Consider the following 12957-nt stretch of genomic DNA (forward strand, 5'->3'; position numbering starts at 1 on the left):
TGTAAGCACTAACAAAGACAAGCTCCTTTGTTAAAACATAGGCTCTCCAGACGGAGGCTTCCCTTATTCAACCACTGTTATCACTTCAAGACTCCATCGTTCTGTGAAGCCTGTCTTGTTTATTTTGTGCATATGATTTGAAGTAATTCCATTTTCTGATAAGACAATGTATTCAAATAGATCTTAGTGTAATACGAAAATACAACCTAGCTTAAACGAATCGGTGGGAAAGCTGAAGTTGCAGTTTTTGCACACAGTACAGTTTTCACGAACCATGCCAAAGCATTCGGCAAAATGTATTAAGCAAACGTGCTGGAAGCATGCTGTCCGTATCTTGAAGACCAAATTTGAGTGAGATTATAGGCAGGAAAACAAATGAGCAAAGCTCTGTTACGAATTATCAAAGACGAATGAAACATGAATCGGGAAGTGTTAATCTGAACACTCATTGAAACCTTACGAGCAAGGCTTTGCTCTACTACCACTCCACTTGCCAAAGGCGTGAGCTTTGAACTAACAGGACAAGCCAAAATTGTGCCTACATTTGCACGAAGTGGTAAAATTTGAAATTAAAGACTGTTTTAGTTAGCATTAACTTGCTAGTGTCTCGTTTGCCTAAAATAATACAGCCGGAAAATCATTCACCCAACGGCATAGATCTCATTCCTGGCAATGGCAGCCACTCTTAACCTCGGGCAAGGCTACCTGCCTGCCGAGGTTAGCACGGCTGAAATTGGTTTTACAACTTTATTTATCTGGACACATTCTCCAGGTTCAACAACTGCTGCGTCTCTTAGATCCTGTGTTGACGAACAATGTACGAGACAAGGGAAGCCCTAGCCTGGAGCCAACCTTTCGACAAGGGGACGTGTTATGGCAAGACGTCACCGCGAGGTCGAGGACGAGGAAATTGTGCCTCCGCATACTTCGCGCGCTCAGGACACAGTGGCATGCAAAAGAAAATCTGGGCATCTCGGCAGCAGCAGTAGCGATGTACTGGCTGGTTGTCTGTTCAGCTCAAACAGAGGCTTACTAAACATGTGGGACTCAATTCACCTCAAGCATTCCCACAGTATCTTATCTTCATCAGTTCAAAGACAGATCCAGTTTGTCATCATCTTGTCAGTGTGAAGATAAGTGGGTATGTCTTGGTATGGCGTCTTCGTCAGGACGAAAACAAGTCCTCTTGTTGAAACGCCGACTCTGCAGGCTGTGGTTTCCTCGTTTCGTACACGGTTAATGAGCTCGAGTCTGCAACCTCATGGGAACCCTTTGCCTAATTTGGATTACGTCCTATGTTGAAGTGTGAGCCACTGTCTAATACATTGGGCACTGCAGTCACGCATTACAAGCTGTCAAAATCGAGAACATCAACCATGAAACCAGGAACGTCCTCACACCTTTAACGTCCCCAAACTTGTGCAGCAAACGGTGAACCAGGAGATCAAGAACCTGCAGAAGCTGTCGACTGTGCGGCGACAGAAGCTCATGGAGGCCAAGCACACGCACGAGTTCTTCAGAGAGAGCGACGACCTCCAGGACTGGATCAACGAGCAGACCCAGGCCGCCCTCTCGGAGGACTACGGAAAGGACTATGAACACCTTCTGGTATGGCTCTACTAGCATTCTCTCTGCAGAAGCATGTTACCTATGGGCATTGCATAACCTGTCTACAGTGTCTGCGGTGCACTTCGTTTGAGAACATGGGTGACACACTGAGTTCTTGGGAAAGCTCAACAGTCCAGGATCCTCGTTCAGTTGCCTTAGGTTCAGTTAGTTGCAGTGTTGTTAACTTAGCATGTGCTTGGTCACTTTAATGACACCTTTGCCTTTTGACGAGTCGACTTGAGTACAATTAGACGTCATAATTGAATGCAATGTCATGAATGACTTCATGCTGTTATAGTTACATTCATTTGCTGCTTTCAGTTACAGGCTGTCATTAGTAATAACAGCCTGTAACTGAATGTAACTGAACAGTACTGTATCTGTAATAACTTATAACACATGTAATTGTAGTGCAAAAACGGCATATAGGGAATAATAAAATTTTGTTTAGATTCTGGTTGTTGACCTTATGCCGTTCTTGTTGCTGTCATCAGCTCAGCTACAGCTGTGTTGTGTGGTACTTTAATCATTCCTTTGAGCAGCCTTCCCCAAGTTTCCTTAAGTTCCACTTGAGCACCGCATAAGTTGTCACAGTTATTGTGTATGTCACAGCTTGTATGAAGTGTAACCTTCTTTCCTTTTTTAAATTTCTTTCTTTCATGGTGCAGCTTCTGCAAGCCAAGTTCGAAGACCTGAAGCTTGTCGTGGACACCGGGAAGGACAGGCTCGACCAGTGCATCGACCTTGGTCAGCGCCTAATTGCGGCCGACGTAGCTCGCTCTGGAGAGATCGAAAAGTGCTTGGAGCACCTCGAGTGAGTTTCTTTTACTTACGTGCCATTTTCCTTCTAGATTTCTTTATTACGTTTGATACTTTAAGCAGGAAAACTAGGTTTGCTAGTCATTAGAACGAGCTGTGGTTTTAGCTTGCAGTGTCCCGTCACTGATGCTCAAGTTTTATTTTATGCAGCTACCTGATGCAAGCCTTGAGTGAAGCTATGCAAGCTCGTGAGCAGAAGCTCCAGGCGGCTGGCGAAATCCATCGCTTCAACCGAGACGTCGCCGACGCACTGAGCCGAATTCAGGAGAAGTACACTGCTATTCCGGAAGAACTCGGGAAAGACCTGCAAGCGACCCAGAGCCTTGTCAGGAGGCAGGAAGGCTTCGAAAATGACCTGGTTGCCCTTGAAGCACAACTGCAGGTTAGACAACGTGATTTAATATTAGTGTCATTCTCTTGTTAAACGCCAATATAGTGCAGAACTGAGTGGTATGGTGATTGATCATTATCTGCTATACTGAGTTGCTGTGGTGCATCACTGACTATGGGTGTGTTTTAATCCTGGCTAGCATCGGGAAGTCTATAGAGATGGCTAATAACACAGCTTGCAGTCCAAGTAATAGAACCTGCCTGGAACCATTGAGAAGACCTCACTGCGATGTGATGCCCCCTCGCGCCGACAAGAAAAAGCGCATTTCATAGCTGTACTTTAAACTCTTTGCACAAGCAAACATATGAAAAACACAATTTTACCTAGATAAAGCGCGTGAGAAAGTGCGGCTTTGTTTTCCTGGGAGAAGATGGCCTTGCCATTGAGTTTCCAAGCTTCCTGCTCAGCCGTCATCTTGTGTGGACAGGAAGAAAGTGTGCATTGTTCTTGACTTTGATGCTGTCTTCATGAAGTGGTCTCCTTTCACGGCTTCGTCAGAATTGAAACAGGACTTAAGATGGCCGTTGTCCGATTAGCCATCTACTCTGTCATCTGCAGCGAACACAGCCTAAGGTGTTCCGCTGCAGAGCGTGAGGTCATGGGTTCGATTCCCAGCCGCAGTAGTCGCGTTACGTGTTACTACAAGCCATCTCCACATACGTGGTAAAAAAAACAACCAGCTAGCCTTCGCACAATCTTTCATTAGCCTGTCATTAGCCCCGGGGGCGATCACAGGGAGTATCCGTGGGTTAAAATGTGACCAAGGAGCAGTGACTGCCTTTTCTGAAGGCTGTAGCACAGACGGTACGAGCGCAGTCCGCTTGACCTTTGACCTGTGTGTGATGTGCTACTGCAGGTGTTGGTGGACGACAGCGTGCGCCTGCAGGCAGCCTACCCCGGAGGCAACGCTGAGCACATTGCGGAGCAGCAGCAGCTGGTCGTGGACCAGTGGGCGGCGTTGCAGGAGAAGGTGGCGCAGCGCAAGGACCAGCTCAAAGAATCTCTGCAGCTGCAGAAATTCCTCTCCATGGTGGGGAATGAATTTTGCCGCGCATTGCATGGCCAGCTGGCAGATAGATTTGCATTGAAACTAGTTCTTTTTGTTTTGCCGTAATTTTGAGACGTAAGCGTGCTTTACTCTGTAATGAGAACCGTACTATGTAAGTCGAACCATACTACATAAGTCGAGCCTTTGTATAACAAACACTACTACGATGTATTATTAGATGTGACAATGTAACTGCTGCTACGTGCAGCTTTTTCCCTTGTATCTGCTCTCTTTTGTAACCATAAACAGAGGAATAAAGATTTCATGTTGTTTCAACTGTAAAATTTGTGTCTCCGATACCAGTATGCATTGAGCACGAGCTTACATTAAATATTGGATATGACGAAGGCAGCTTTGAGTTGGATGTGACTTCATTGTACAGATGTTTGGCTGTATATAGAGCAAAACTCCATTGATGCAGGTATTTCGCTAGAAGGTTGCCAGAGCTAGGAAAAAGAGCAGACAGAAAACCACCAAAATTGATGAAGCCTGTGTTTCTGACTTCAGAATGATCTGTTTAAGCTTCGCTTTGACTGCTTTAAAAAGAAAAAAAAAATCTCGTGTTAGCATTACCAGAGACGTTATGCCCGAAACTCTCGCCCCCTGTATCTAACAGTGAAATTATCCTTTTAAGACGGTTGCCAGGCCATGTGCAGCTTTGGTTGTTGTCAATTTGGCCACTCCTTTCATTGCTTCTGTTGCTTCTTTTATTACAAATCGTGTTGGTTCCTATTGCAATTCCTCCAGGTTCGGGACCTGGAGACGTGGGCGCGCGGCCTGTGCTCGGAGCTCGCCGCCAAGGAGACCGTGCGTAGCGCCACCGGGGCCCAGACGCTCAAGTCGGAGCATGATCAGGTCATGGCTGAGATCGAAGCCCGCGAGGAGAGCTTCAGCGACGTGCTCAAGTTTGGCAAGATGATGATGGACGAACAACACTATGCAACGGCGGAGGCAGGTGTCCCCTCTTTTTTGGGTGCATTCCGAAAAAGGAACAAGAAATAGAAAGATAACTTTGACGCAGAAGCTAAAAAAGCCTGGCAGAGCTCTTGGATTGGACAGACTTGCTGGCAAGGATGTATGGAGCAGTTCTTTGTCAGGCGTTTTGAACAGTGAGAGTTGCTTGTGAGTAAAGTGTCATATGTCTGAACAGTGCAACAAAGCACAGTCCAACAAGAGGCAAATGCTGATGGCGTTGACTCGCAACAATGCGCCTGTCTTTTCCTGTGTTGTCTCACCAGCTGTGGTGGCATTCTGCTAGCTCGATTCCTTGCCACAGTGGCTGCATTCTGTTGGGGGTGGAATACAAACACACTCGTGCACCGTGCTTCGTGTGGACGTTCAAGGACTCCTGCTGTTGAAGATAATCCCAAACTCCCTGACCTGGCGTCTCTCATGTGTTGCTTTGAGACATTATAAACCCCATCAATCATGATTGAAGCTGTTAGCATGCAACAAGCGCTCGTGTGTTTCATCTCTACTTCTTGTTCTCGTCTTTTAATGCGCTACAAACAGTCATGTTGGTTCAGACGTTGTATCAGACAATCGCTAGTATAGTAGTCTCTTCTTGCATCATCGTGCCATGCCTTATGCCTCTTGAGCCATGCAATGTCACCAACTAAACAAACAAGCTACTGTTGTGGATAGGTGGAGGACCAGATAGTGTGATCAGATTAGGAAACTTGCAAGCATAGAGGGGGAATCGGCTGACACAAGACCAGAGTTATTGGTGATTGCATGGAGTGGTTTTTCTCCTGCGATGGGACATGAAAGATGTCGATAAATGGCTTACCTTGTGCAGATCCAGGAGCGGTTGTCGCAGCTGCTACAGGCGCGTGACGACCTGCACCTGGCCTGGCAGCACAAGAAGGTCTACCTGGACCAGCTGCTAGACCTGCACTTCTTCCTTCGGGACGCCAAGCAGCTCGACACCCTCAGCGCCCAGCAAGAGGTCAGCTTATGTTTTCTGCAAGCTCGTCGTCGTTTCTCCCCAACGAAAAATTTTCTTGTCAGCACTTTGCCAAAGTCCATTTTGTGCTGCACTGATGCTGCCTTACGTTGTGTCGTTGAAATATAGCAGTCTCGCTTGGTGCTTGTTGAACTTAAATATAGACAGTCCAAAAAGAACTCCATATCAAACGTCTGACTGATGTTAACTGGTGGAAAATACTGAAGCTATGTGAACGAAGTCAAGAGAGTCATGTGCGCTTGTGAAATAATGACACAAAATATGGAGTTCATAAACTTCAAAGAATTTACTATATAAGAATGTAAAAGAGAAGAAGAAACAAAATAGCAATTCAGGATGCTAAAAAATTTGGTTAGCTCTTTTCGAGCAATATGTTTCATGCGGATTTTAAGTTCCCTGTCATTATAACTGCAAGGTCTGCGAGTTATCTGATGAAATGAAATGTCATGCAGGTTTACTTGTCGGGCACAGAGGTCGGAACAACCGTCGAGGAGGTTGACGCCAACGTGAAGAAACACGAGGCATTTGAAAAGCTCATGGCCACCCAAGATGAAAAGGTAATGCTGGCTGTTTCATTTTATCATGATATAATGGCAGGGCAACACAAACAACGACATGAGAGAAAATTATATGGACACTTTGTCCCCTGCTGCTTCGTTGATGGAATTTATGTGAGATCTTGAGGAGTCACAGTTGCACAAAAACACGAATGCTGACCACATAAGAAAACTAGTGAGTCTATAGAGATTTCAAAGAAATTGATCTCCTCGCTTGGGCACATATTCAGAATGACTCAGCGTAAATTTATATGGAAACTGTGTTCACTCACAAACATTCACTTACATTTCTGATGCTGAATGTTATGCCTGATGCGGTTTCTACCACTGAGTAGGAACTCCTCAGTTGAACATTCTAGCTCATGCCCGATGTCATGAGCCATAAAGCTGAAATTGGTGCTGTCCAAAACTAACAAAAAGATTTCATGTGCATGGCTGTATAGTTGCAAGTGCGTGATTGCTTGATAAACATTTAAAATGCTCATTCAGGCAACATGGCATTTACTTCGACGAATGGCTGCCACAAGCAGCTAATAATAAATTGAAGTTGCCAAGTTTGGATACCATTTGCCATCTGGCGACGTATATTTAACGAAAGAGCTTCATCAACCTCTGTCAGAACACACATACTTTTTCTGATTCTGTTTGTCTGTTTCTTTTTCTTTGTTTCTTTATATTTTAATGAATGCACAGTTTTTTCATCTTGCTGTCTCGTCTTTGCCCACTCAGCTTCAAACATTGGAACAATGCGGAGCCAAACTTGTCCAGCAGAACCACTTCGAGAGTGGAACCATTCGCAAGAGGATGGAGGAAGTTGCAGCCAGGTCAGTGACCTGCTGTCCTTTGGCCACTCTAATGCCAGTACTGCACGTTATTGCAATTGCGTTCACGAGTGAACATGTAGATTAGCAAGGTAACGAACGAATTGGTATGAAATGCTTAGAACATTGTGTTAACCTACTCGAGTCCATAGCTGACCGGGCTAAACATAACGAGCAACACTGCAGCAAAAAAATGAAAGCATAGCATTTCACGGTGAACAATTAATATAGCGGACCGTGCTAGCAACTTTACGTTGTATTAAACTTAAAAACAATACCTTCCAGGCAGTATGTATGCCTTTGTGGATTGCATAATACAACATTTGTATGTACTATTAGTCTGGAGTGTGTTCCAAATTAACTAAACAGGTATGTAGATAATAAACAAAACTGCGATAACCTTTGCACTAACATTACTGATGCATCAGTTGCACTAATCTCGCTTCCATATATCCAGTAAATGTTCCAATCATGGTTCTAAAAATATTTTACTTTGTTTATTGTAGCAGCCAGTAAGGAAACACCTTATTGCTGCTAATGACCCTCTGCCACTTTAAAATTCCTGGGCACGTATTAAATGAATGTAAAAAGAAGCAACAAAAATTTGGAAGATGTAAGAAACAATATCTTATGGTTTTGTTCATTGCAGTAGGCGACAACATACCCCTACTTTGCTATCTAGTAACAGACTTGAACAAAAGATCAACACTTGCATGAGCATTAGGCCTACTACTAGCCTCTGGCTGCAACTCCAAAAGTTCCTTGTACTTCCTTGTATTACTCTTTGGAAGGTCAGCGAGTTCAGTTTCGATGGACTTCAATGCAGGCGTGCCCATGTGAAGCAGCTGAGCGCAGCCAAGCGTCAGAAGCTGGCCGAGGGACTCCTACTGGCCCAGTTCCGTCGGGATGCTGCCGAGGCCGAGGCCTGGGTTGCTTCGAGGCGCAAGCAGCTGGAGGCGCAGGAGACGTCCCTGTCTGCCGACACGCCTGTTTCTCTAGAAGAGAAGGCAAGTCGCCAGCCTGTTCTGCCCTTTGAGAGAATTTCTTTGATTTCTCTGGGTGGTTTGACTTTGCGCAGTGAAGGCGTCGTTAGTTTTACCAAGTCACAGGAGAGCTAGCGGAGAAAGCTATTCTTATCCTGCCAACTTCAGCATGGCATGCATATTTCGTTACAAGTAGCATGAATATAATTCACGATGCACAGTGTAGTAAAAGCAGAGCCATAAGCTTACTTGAAAGTAAGCCTTCTATCAGTTTTTCTATCCGGCACAGCTCCCAACTCTTGTTTGGGCTGGCCTGCCCGCTAGTTTGACCCACACCAGAGATTGGAGAATTCGAGTAAAAAGTTGGGATGCAAGTTATACACCAACTTTACATGGAGGTGCGACATCACAGCAGTAAAAATTTTGCCTATGCATGGCTTAGCGGCATTGCAAAACCTATTGCCATGAAGCCACATTTAAAGGCAGTATTTATTAATTTTTCTGTAAAGCCACATTTAAAAGCTTATTTTTTGTTGGCGTGAAGCCGCACCTGAAAGCAAAGTTCATGTACAAAGGTGCTGTGCACTTTGTGTGAAGCGCAGCCACATTTTAGCAGGAAGTAGTTGTGAAAGTGACCTCAACTGAGCTCATTTAACAAGATATAGTTTCTGAAGCTTTGCTGTGTGCCGACAATTATTTTGTCTCCTAACAGCAACAGGAACATTGCTGCATGGGGCGATCTGTGCTAATAATTTGCATGAAGTTTCTGTTTTTTATTTCTTTTCCTGTAATTGAAAGTGTAGTTTTAAACATGGTAGTGAGCCATATATGCTCGAAAATGTGATAATCACTCTGACCCACCCTCAACAATGCCCGCTTTTCTGTATCCAGGTGAAGCAGCTGCAGAAGCACCAGGCCTTCCAGGCAGAACTGGCTGCTCACGAGGGCAACATTGCCGCCATCAAACAGGTGAGCGGGATCATCAAGCCCTTTGTAGCTGAGGAATCCTCACATTCTTGTTGCAGAATAGAAATGCACTGGTCATGCATGTTGCAATGTTTATCCCCCCTATATTCTCAAGTCTTTCTCCGCTCAACACCTTGCATCAGCTTCGGAAAGTTGAGGGTAGTGCCGGTGATCTGCAAAAGTGGTCGCTGCACTTTTGCGACACCTCTGCGTGATTCCTAAGATAAAGCTTTGCAGTCAGGCATTTATTGTGTTGGTTGAATCCGCTGGAGAGGTGATGTCTTTCTCAAACAAATTTTTGTCACAGAAATCACCGAGTGGGGGTGTTGTTGTGCTGGACTCTGGTGTCGAGGGGGAATGTTAAGTCGACATCCATTTGTGAATGCAAGAGTTAGTGTGGTTTACCTCGTTATAACAAAGTTGTCTCTGACACAAAATACCTTTGTTATACCCGACATTCCTTATAAGCGTATATTAGTTGCATGCTGACATCAAGAGAAACGTTTTCGATTTCGTTATATCCATGGTTATTGCATCTAGGTTTGACTGTATTCCTTGACTGAGTGAACACCAGAGGACGGTGTGTATGACATGTTCATGCTGACTTGCTTGTCTTGTCTCTCATGTGGATACTCGTCTTATCTGTGTTAGTGCTATTATGAATATCTATGCATTAACAAACCAGTGACCTTTGTTTTTGTGTTGTGTGAAAAAGGATGAGGCTTTTTTTTTTAATAAGCACAGAAGCGCATTTATGGACATGTTGAAGAACAATAAAGAGGAAATATTCATTTTAGCTAGATTGGTTAAGTTACACTTCTGAGTCATTCTTATCATGAGCGGAGGCTTCGTTGGTCATAAAACATGCCAGAATGGGAGGCCAATTGCCACCTTGGATGTTTCTGCATTAGCTACCCACGGCGTCATGGACTTATTGTCAGTGTTTGTTTAGAAGTGGTAAATTGTTTATCGGTAAACGAGGATTATATCGTATTCTGAATAAGCCAAGGAATCCACCTAGCAAGCTTCTGTGCTTTGAAATGTGTGACATCACAATCTCGTATCGACATCGGAATTTAGGCATGAAATTTAGGGAGGTGCAATTTCGGCCTTCTTTTTCTTCACCAGTAAACTACCTTTCTTTCCACCAAATAAGTGCAGGGCCTTGAAGGAAGACTCTAAACTTAAGTAGTGTCGCTCTTTCGTGCCCTAGTTACATTCGCCAGTAGCCGGTGCTTAATTTCACAGCAAGTCATGCCACTGAGAATCAACTATCCTGTTAGTCAACAACGAGCGTGCTCCTTTTTCTGTTATCCTCTGCAGAAAGGAGAGCTGCTGCTTAGCAAGAAGCACCCAGCGTCAGGCGAGGTGCGCGAACAGCTGTCGCGGCTGCTCCAGCTCTGGGAGGAGCTGCTGGATGCCCTCCACCGCCGAGGCCGCGGACTCGAGGAGGCCCAGGACATGCTCGACTTCGAGAGCCAGGTCGACAAAGTCGAAGCTTGGATTCGAGACAAGGTGCGTGTGTTGCTATGCCGAAGCCAGATTTGTTCACCGACGTGAGCCGTGTCATATCCCAAAGTGTTCATGAATCTTAGGAAGAGGCTTTTTTCTTTAACTGTTATGGGATTTTGGCTATTCCAAGAGTAATTAAGGATGATGGGAAGGCCTGAACTTTGTTGTACCTTGTGCGCATCATACCTGCATGTATACACCACTGTGGACTTACAAGAACTGATGGACTTTGCCCCCCATTGTGCTACACTTGTGATGTCACTGGAGGTGTGGGGCACTTTCTGCTGGACAGACTGTCCACTGTTGAGTGATAATGACAAGCTTTGCTGGAAAGACTTCATGAGTGCAGTGTTTGCGTGTACTGTGCAGTGCCAAGCTGGTAGTGTTTCCTTGCTTTTCATGAATGCACAGTGACTTGGGGACTTTTATTAAGAATGAAGGATTTGCTGATGTCATGCACAAACTTGAATAGACCACAGCACAGGCTCTGAACAGTGGTCTCCTGCTGTAATGAACTTTGAGAGCCAAACCCTACGACTGCTGGCACTACAAGTACCCCATGTTAGGTACCCTTGGCCACATGATGTAATTTGTACACAACGTCGAACGTAACACATTTATCTATTATGCCTTATAGCAAGCTTTAGTTTGCAGTATGCCCAATTGCACACTTAACGAATTTTACTCTGCTAAAACATACTGACATCTGGTGCTCTTCGGCTCTACAGGCCCTTGTACATTAAACACTACCCATCGGTCAAATAAGAATGTTTGAGATGACACTGGTCTTGTTGGTCAGCAGTAAGAGGAACAAAAAGGACGACAGGAGGCTCTGGCGAAGACACCCCGTGATCGCATTAATTTTTTTCTCATGTTGGGAATCGTGAGACAGAAAGCATAGTGAACCAATCAAAATCTCTTGTCTGTCAAAATGAACTTGTAGCCTGTCTGCTTCGAGCTACTCTGTAACATGGCGTACTACGTTTTTTATCAGGAGCTCATGGTTCAAGCTGGAGACACCGGAGAAGACTACGAGCACTGCCAAGCGCTGCAGCGAAAGCTGGACGACGTTGATTCGGTGAGTGTGCATATGTACCCATGGCAGTTGTTTGTCAGGAGCACTATTAGTACATTATTTATAGTCAGCCGAATGCAGTTCAGTTTTATTTTGATTCTTTTAGATATGGTTAATAGATTTTGATTGCCTAGGAGATGTTGCGTTAGGAGACTATTGTAGCGATGAAAGCCTTCAGCAACTTTCACATGGTGCATACTTTCATTGAACCATGATAGCAATGACAGTACAAAGGAAACTCATAAAGCTTGAGCAGTTAAATGGGTTAGACTTACGAAGGCATATTTGTTGAAGCTCGTACTTAACAGCTTCCTTACACAAGCACATAGAGGTATGTTTCGTGTTTTGGCAAATAATAAATTCTATAAAAGTTGATACGATAAAGTGTAAGAATAATGTGTAAGCAGTCTTTCAACACAACTAGGAGGTTGTGCACATGAGGGTCACTCACTCTCAGGAGAAGCATTTTATCAGTGTTCAAGGTCCCAATGCGGTTTAATTTAAGTATGGCATGAAGGCATACATGGGCTGTATGTGTTTTTTTTCATTAAGTGGATTCCATTGAGCAGAACAAATGCCAACGTTTTGTTGAATGGAAACTAATGCAACAGCTCACTTCAGCAATAGCACTTCGAGGCTGCTGTATGTTGAAATAAATAAATAAATAAAGTTAGTATTAGATTGTAGTACAGAAACACTCAAACAGACAGAAGAATCAGACCCGTAGGCTAACTACTAACAAAGGCTTATTTTCAGTGATTCACATTTATACTACTGCTATTGGACATGTTCAATTAAGAAAGTGAATTGAATGTTGTGTTCGATTCACTTGGAACAAGTGTGTTCGATGTACTGAGATGTTTAAGTGTGCTGAAAAAATGAGTGTCTTACTGCCAAGAGTGGGTGACCCTGTACGCCCTATGACTGTGTCCTTTCACGAACATTTCTGCAGAGTTTATTTATTTATCTATTTATTTTTTGCTTGTCATGAGACCTTAGTCATAATCTGCATGGAGCTCTAAGCACTCCTGTTGCTCAACTTGTGTCAGCATCCGTTATTTGTATAAGTCATTGCACTGTCATGCTTACTGCACAAAATTTATGCAAAACTTGTTCTCGTGATTGTTCGTTTAGAACAACAGTAACGTGCAATGGGATTCACGGGAGTTACGATTGTTTTGCCTTTTGTGCAGCGCGTAATTCACGTTGCC

General features: G+C 44.2%; 1 protein-coding gene across 3 annotated transcripts in view; it reads left to right on the forward strand.

Annotated features, from left to right (window-relative positions):
* The window catches only part of kst (spectrin beta chain, non-erythrocytic 5 kst), a 209241-nt gene that overhangs the window by 159432 nt on the left and 36852 nt on the right, over positions 1-12957 (forward strand). For all 3 annotated transcript variants that reach the window (XM_050180730.3, XM_055072201.1, XM_055072203.2), the window contains exons 39-50: positions 1426-1608; positions 2277-2422; positions 2578-2809; positions 3675-3848; positions 4614-4817; positions 5665-5814; positions 6285-6389; positions 7119-7213; positions 8037-8217; positions 9085-9162; positions 10483-10674; positions 11666-11749. In XM_050180730.3, coding sequence (XP_050036687.1) covers positions 1426-1608; positions 2277-2422; positions 2578-2809; positions 3675-3848; positions 4614-4817; positions 5665-5814; positions 6285-6389; positions 7119-7213; positions 8037-8217; positions 9085-9162; positions 10483-10674; positions 11666-11749 — 1824 coding nt within the window. The remainder of the gene's footprint in view (positions 1-1425; positions 1609-2276; positions 2423-2577; positions 2810-3674; positions 3849-4613; positions 4818-5664; positions 5815-6284; positions 6390-7118; positions 7214-8036; positions 8218-9084; positions 9163-10482; positions 10675-11665; positions 11750-12957) is intronic.

The sequence above is a fragment of the Dermacentor andersoni genome, chromosome 7 (genome assembly GCF_023375885.2).
Source record: "Dermacentor andersoni chromosome 7, qqDerAnde1_hic_scaffold, whole genome shotgun sequence".
Classification (NCBI taxonomy): domain Eukaryota; kingdom Metazoa; phylum Arthropoda; class Arachnida; order Ixodida; family Ixodidae; genus Dermacentor; species Dermacentor andersoni.